The sequence below is a fragment of the Echinops telfairi genome, unplaced genomic scaffold (assembly GCF_000313985.2).
Source record: "Echinops telfairi isolate 266 unplaced genomic scaffold, ASM31398v2 ScPeMD7_2;HRSCAF=8, whole genome shotgun sequence".
In the NCBI taxonomy this organism is placed as follows: Eukaryota; Metazoa; Chordata; class Mammalia; order Afrosoricida; family Tenrecidae; genus Echinops; species Echinops telfairi.
The window spans coordinates 49,635,492-49,642,718 of NW_022103898.1; the positions used below are offsets into that span (position 1 = coordinate 49,635,492).

The following is a 7,227-nucleotide window of genomic DNA, read 5'->3' on the forward strand; positions in this document are numbered from 1 at the left end:
AGTTCGAAATCACCTGTTGCTCAGGGGGATAAAGGGCTTTCAACGACAGATAAAAAAAATTTTTCCCCAAGGGTTAAGTTCTGGGTTAGGTCTGAATACAAAGGTGACCATAAATTAAACAGCAGACATGTGACATTTACTCTATGTAAATTAAAACGGATACATTCTTAAATGATTTTGTGAACTTTGAATGTTACATTAAAAAGTCACTTTTATAATCTAAATGTGCCATAAGATGTTTAGACCCCATCATACTTAAGGATTTTATGTACAAACTAAGGCATGAGAAACATGTATGTACAGATTTTCCCATAGAGAATACATATATTTAAGTACTAAAAGTCCTCACTGCCACCATGTAGAGATGGGGAAGAGAGGGAGTGTGGCGAACATGGAACTCCACGTAAGAGGAGGTGAAGTTAGGTGAACATTAGCTTAGCCTCCGTATTGGCTGCAGCCATATTCAAGCAGAATAATTGTGAGGACGGTGCAGCAGCTGGCGGTGATTTGCTCTGTGGAACACCGGGTTTCTATGAGTCGGAGCCAACTAGAAGGCACCTAACAACCATCGCATCTACCTTCACAGAAATCGGGTGAGGGTTTTAAACAGAAGGACCTAGCTTTAAGATTAGGTACCTAAACACTATCCAAAAGAGAATGCCAATAATCATCACTACCTCTTCAATGGCACCGGCAGAAATCCTGTGACCTGCAACATTTATTACATCATCAACTCGCGACATAACGTACAAATAGCCTTCTTCGTCTATGTAGCCAGCATCCATGGTGTCATAGTATCCCTGCAATTAGGAATAAAAATCTTTCATTAGCATTTTCTACTAGGCCATATATCATTTTAAAGTCTTAGAAACTATAAAATATGAGAGAAGTGGATTTAATGTATGCATTTCTATAACTGTACTATGGAATTATATTCCCTTTGATTTTGAATGCTAAGCTAGAATCTCCTTGCTCCTCTACCATCAGGAATAAATTAAAGTGTCTTGATGTAGTTCAAGTTAAGTGTTTGAACTTGGAGTTGTAAAGTTTATGAACTCAATTTCATTTTTTTAAATGGAGGAGTAATCGCTCAATATTTAAACATACTTGGTATTTCAAAGTAATTATTTGATAGATTTCTTCTCGAGTTTTATTATTCTAAAAGGTGCATTAAAATGTCCTATAATAATTGCAATATATAGGATTAGTTTATTAATATGGGTTGGGAATGGGCTCTTGCCTCAGTGAATTTTAATAGTTAATAGTATGCATGAGATTTAATTTTTATATCAACTCAAAAGTGGCATGTCTTCACTGACTAGAATATAACAGAAAATGAATAATAAAGAATTGAAAAAAACAGAAAGGAAAGAAATGATATTTTCCCCAGTTCTTCTGAGTTATCGCGATATCCTCGCTCACACACGTGAGCTTTGATACCAACCCAGGTGAGTCCCTCGGTTCCTTAGCTTTACTGAAACTCCCTGTGCCCGTCTGAGTGATGGGAGCGAGATCCCTGTCTTATAAATCTATTTTGAATTTAAAAATAACAATATTGTGAATATAAAGTAGTACAGTAGAACCCCGGTACTCGACTCAGGAATACTCGACATAATCGGATTTTGACGGGAGATGTGGAGAACATTTTGCATCGGAGCTCAAACATAACATCAGAATCCAAGCCGATGCACGTGATTCTCCTAAACAACAGCAGTTCGTGTTTCAGTCACTCGGCGTTTGTTGGCCTTGTTATAGGCCTTGTTTAAACCTTTTGCAGCTGTGTTCCAAGCGTTTTGCTATACTTTTCTTAGTTTTTGTACTGTTTTTAGACAAAAAAAACATGGGTCCTAAGAAAGAGTTTCTTGTAAAGAATCATCATGATAAGGAGCTGGTTAACCGAGTTAGGGATATTGTTGATGAGAACTTAGTAAACCCTTTTAGAAAACAGTTAAAGGAAACGGCAACAGCAGACCGCATTCTACCGATTATTAGAGAGAAAGCCAGCCAGGTCCCAGTGGAAAAAGGCAAAGAAGGGGGACAAAAAAACCTCCTGAAGAGCAGCTCCCAGTTGATTTGGCGGAAGGGATTCCCTTCCAAACAAGGTCTCTGTCTCCATCCCTCCTCGCCACGTCTGTGTCCACAGATCCAGATCCTCAGCCATCTCAAGGTATGGATTATACTGTAGTTGTTAAACACTTTTTTAAATGTTGTGTTTATTATTTAAATTATATTATTGAACTCTGAACTTATTTACTTTGAAATTTCTTTGTAATGTTTTGTATCAAAAGGCAAGGTTAGGGTAAAATCTTGGAGTTGAGAACAGATTAATCCATTTTCAGTTATTTCTTATGGGAAAAATTGATTCGGAACTTGATTGCATTGCGTCTCAATACTCCTAGAACAGATTAGCATCAAGGTCTGGGTCTACTGTGCTGGTGTATTTTCAGTAGAGAAAACATCCCATGCCTTATAATAAAGCCTTAATAAGTGACAGCTGTTACTGTAGTTACTCCTACTACTATTATTATAGTGGTAGCTTCGACTAGTGTTTACGAGCTGGACTCTAGAGCCAGCCAGCATTGACTCAAATCTCAGCCCTATCGCGTCCATGCTATGTGAATCTGGGCAGGTTACTCAACCCTTCTCTGCCTCACAATTCCTATCTGTCAAACAAAGATTATTATGGTAGCTACCTTATGGATAAGAAGCCCTGGTGGTGGTACAGTTATGCCTTGGGTGGTGAACTGAAAGGTCATCAGTTCGAAATCACCTGTTGCTCAGGGGGATAAAGGACTTTCAACTCTTGGGAAGAGTTAGTCTCGGAAACTCACAGGAGCAGTACTACTCTGCCCTCACGGAGAGTTATGGCAGTAAGTTAGTGTGAGTAATCTTATGGATTGTAATAAGGATGAAGTGAATTAATGTATTAAAAAACATGCAAACATAATGTATACTAAAGTGTATCTCTGATCAGAGACTGGAAGTCATGTAATAAGATGGCATAAAACCACTCTTTATACATTCTCTATAAACTGAGACTTTGTGGGAGTTTTCAGTGCTAGAGATGATCATGTTAAAAGCACACCTACATACTGTTGGCCATTGTCAGGTTATAATTAATCATATCATCACTCTGATAATTTAGCTGCACCCCATCAGGCAGATAGATTGGCGGACTGGAGACAACTACACTGACAAATATCCCCTGTCAGAGTCTCTGGGGACACATTTAATCTTGGCTTCTGAGGTGAAGTGCCACTGAGATCTCTTGCTAAAGGAAGCTAGTTAAGCTATTTTTAGTCGTATCATTTGTCTACTTGATTAGGTTATCTGCCTTTCACTCACAAATAATAAAGATAGAATGCTAAGTACTTTGATTCGCTTTTTAAAATGAAATTTGGAGCACTAATTCTTTGTTCTTGCGTGCCTAATGAGGAATAGTCGTCTCTCCCTGAGACAAAGCAAAAAGGTGATGAGATTCAGAAGTGAATTACCAAAAGGCTCTTCTGTGTACTGTCCCCCCCTTCTTCTCCCCCCCTCCACACACACATCCTAAACCACATAACAAGAAATAGGACTACACTGGGCCATCGTTCTCTATTCAAAACCAAACTCATGGCCATCGAGTAGAGTCCTACTCATAGCGACTCCATAGGACAGAGTAGAATTGCCCTCTAGGTTTTCAAGGCTGTAAGCCTTATGGGAGCAGAAAGCCTCATTTTTCTCTTGAAGATTTGTCTGATACACTGGGATTAGGCTTTGAAAACACCTGTCTCTCTCCTGTTTCTTCATTTTCAAACAATGTACAATATCAAGAAGCACAGAGACCAGTAGGAAAGAATTTCAAAAGTAAGTGAAGAAATGGAAGTGTACATGATCCAGCAAGCTGAGTAAATTTTGTTCATTCAACCAAGGCTACCCCCGCTGCAGAGATCCTCCTAGTCAGGTACAATTCTGTTCCACTACTCTTCATTGGTACCAAGAGTCCAATAGAGGTAATGATGCAGAAATTCTGAAAAGCATTTTGATTTAACATTCCCTCATACCAAGAGCTATAGAAATCTAGCAAGAGGGACTAAGAGACCCGGAGAATTTTTATCTTGGAGAATAATGAAAGTATTAAAAATGACTTATTTAGACAATTGTGGTTTGGGCATGCTCATCTTTCAGAACTAGAAACTGGTCCCAATGACCTTTCAAAGTCCCTTTGTGACCAATGATTTTAAGATTAAGTTGTTCAATCCCAAAAGCCAGAACTGTAGAGAAACATCGAAGAAAATAAAACTTATGTAAGTACTTACAGGAAATTTTTTGAAGTAGAGATGTTTGAATGCTTCCTGATTCTTCCAGAGTCCAGAAAAAGCCCCAGGTGGTAATGGCAACCTTACATAAAAACAGATCAGTTAGGAACATGATGGAAAAGCTTACAAAGGTAGATTGATCAGAAATATTATCTTTCTAATGTAATAGAAAACCACAATTCAAATTCAACATTGAATTGCAGCGTATAAGTTTGCAGATGGTGTCTGGCAGAGGCCCCCATGTCTGCTGTGTGGAATCAGCTGGGCACCATCAGCTTTCTTCACCACATTTGCTTATGCACCCGCTTCGTCTTCAGTGATCATGTCGGGAAGGTGAGCGTCAAGGAATGCCAGTTTAATAGAACAGTGTTCTTGCATTGAGGGAGTGCTTGAGTAAAGGCACAATGTCCATCTGCTACCATAATACTAAACCTATAACTATATGTACATAGATCTATTTCTACATCCTCTTATGTAAATATATTTTCATGTGTACATGCCTGTATTTAGACATATATAAATGGCCTTTGCCTCCTAGTTATTTGCTCTATTTCCTTTTATTTTGCTCTTGTTCCATTATCATGTTCAGCTTTCATTTGGGTTTCAGTAATTCCTCTCAGTTACATTCCCCTTGATCAAGCCGTACCAGGCCACCTACACCCTCCTCGCCATCGATTTTGGATCACTTATTGTTCCCTTGTCCCTGGGGGTGTTAATACCCAATTCCTTTCCCCCACCACCCCCTCTCCCATGTTCCCCTGGAACCATCAGTCCTGTTATTTTCTCCTTCAGATTGTTTATCCTTCCTATCTTATCTAGATAGACCTACAGAGATAATAATATGTATGCACAAAAAATACCCCAAACCAAAACAGAACAAAACAAAGCAACAAAAGAAAACAAAACAGCAGCAACAACAGAAAGAAAAGGCAGTAAAGAGTTCAAGATCTTTTTGTTGACCTTTAGGAGTGTTTTTGGTCAAGTCTGGTGGAGTGCCATGCCCTAGCCCCACAGTCTATGTATTGTTGGTATTCCCTGGGGACTTTGTTGCTCTGCTCCCCTTGCTGTTCTGTTGCATACCCATAGTGTTTTGCCTTGATGTGGTGGCATCAGATTGGGCACAATTCCAGCACTGTGCCTCCAGTGTTGTCCCCTGTAGTGTTATGGGTCAGTGAGGGATGTCATGTCTCATAGTGGGGCTAGTCCTATGGTCCTCTCTGTGCTTTGGCTGCTCTGAGCAGGAACATCATCCTCAGGGCTTGGTGGGCCAGGATGTGCTCCACTCTCTCTTCCTCCCCATACATTTGCTCCCATGTGTTCTGATCAGACATGTCCCTCTCCCTGAGCTGTAGCTTCAGTGCTGTCCTCTAAAGTGAATTATTCTGCAGGGTGGGGGGGTTGGCGGTGTCCACATAGTTGGGATTGGGGTTGGCCCCTCAGACCTCCCTGTTGGATCCTTTTTTGTTGCACACTGTTATGTAATCTTTTCAGAACCTCTAAATAGAAAGCTTGATTAACAGTCCGACCTGGTGGAATAAACTGCAAATCCATGACAATTTGACATTCCCATCTGTTAAAGAAGTTGATGGACATCCAGAATGTGATTTGTCATCATTCAACATTTTACCAGTTCTACTTTGTACACTTAAAGATTTTTCTCACAACGCTGCCCTTGTAAGCCATGTTCAACATCCCAAGAGGTTCTGTGGCATTTTTCTAAGCAGGAAACAAAAGTTCACAGCTGCAGGCTATTCTCTTAAATCAGCCATCATAAAAAACAAAACAAACAAAAAAACCCCATGAGGTTTGAGTGAAAAAATTCACTGTGACCAGAGAGAACCTTCCTAGGTAATGCCACTGGGTGCAATAATTCAGAGAGAGTTGCTAGATGCTCGCCTAGCAAGAAAAACGCTTACTAAGAAAGCTCTCCTGCACCCAGCACTATTCCAGTTTTTGTGGGTACCCCTCATATAATCAAGCTCCTATGGAAATTCTGAAGACGTTAAAGTTTTTATGTAGATATGTTTTGCTTAGATTGGAGGATGAGATCTATGGTTTTGATCCAATAACAGGAGACTGGGGTACTAATTATTTGCCTAATATTTCAGTGGGAATATTTCAATGGAAAGGAGTTGTGGTAGTACAGTGTTGAAGAACTTGACTGCTAGCTGAAATGTGTGAAATTGGAAGCCATGCTATGGGATTAATAGTTGACAGTTGTTATAAGAATTTACAACCTTGGAAAACCTATTGGTCATTCCTATACGGTCTCTTAGAGTCAGAAATAACTATGTCGATGAAAATGGATTTGGTTTGTTTAATTGTTGGTTAAACGGAAGTAGAATCCCAATGTAAAATGTTCTTCATTATTAAAATAGTTTACCCTTAGAATGGTCTAATGCATTTTTAAACTTAATCATTATAAATAGAAAAACTCAGAATTACTGATTGCTCTCGTCTGGAATTAAGGCCAACCTTGGAAAGGAATACCATCAGCTTAGTGCATTGCCATGGGGCTAAAGAGGGAATTGCCATTAAACGTTGCACATATTTGGCACGGATTTGGAGAAATGGTGATAAAATTATGACAAATGTGAGAAGTAGAGGGCTGCAGAAAAGAGGGATGCAACTGTTAGAGTCGCACAGTTTATCCTGCATGAACAGCTACCAAACAAATCAACATATACAATATGAGATATAGGTGACAAGTGCCCTGCAAGGAGAGAAGAATCAATCAGATTCTTTGATGTCTAGAAATCATCTATGATCTCAATCTTGAAGGGCAAGTTCATAAAGCCAAGGAGTGAATAGTAAAGGAAAGGCACTTCCTGCTGAATGATCCACATTCTTCTTCCTTCTTTCTCCTTTTCCTGTCATTTACTCATCCTTTCCACTCAGCCTATTAATGAATATATATATATATATA

At 39.4% G+C, this 7,227-nt stretch overlaps 1 protein-coding gene across 1 annotated transcript in view; it reads right to left on the reverse strand.

Moving 5' to 3' along the window:
* Positions 1-7,227, reverse strand: part of ACSS3 (acyl-CoA synthetase short chain family member 3) — a 187,921-nt gene that overhangs the window by 12,430 nt on the left and 168,264 nt on the right. The window contains exons 13-14 of the mRNA XM_045288656.1: positions 4,302-4,404; positions 678-800 (exon numbers count right to left, since the gene is read on the reverse strand). Of these exons, the coding sequence (XP_045144591.1) occupies positions 678-800; positions 4,302-4,404 (226 nt within the window). The remainder of the gene's footprint in view (positions 1-677; positions 801-4,301; positions 4,405-7,227) is intronic.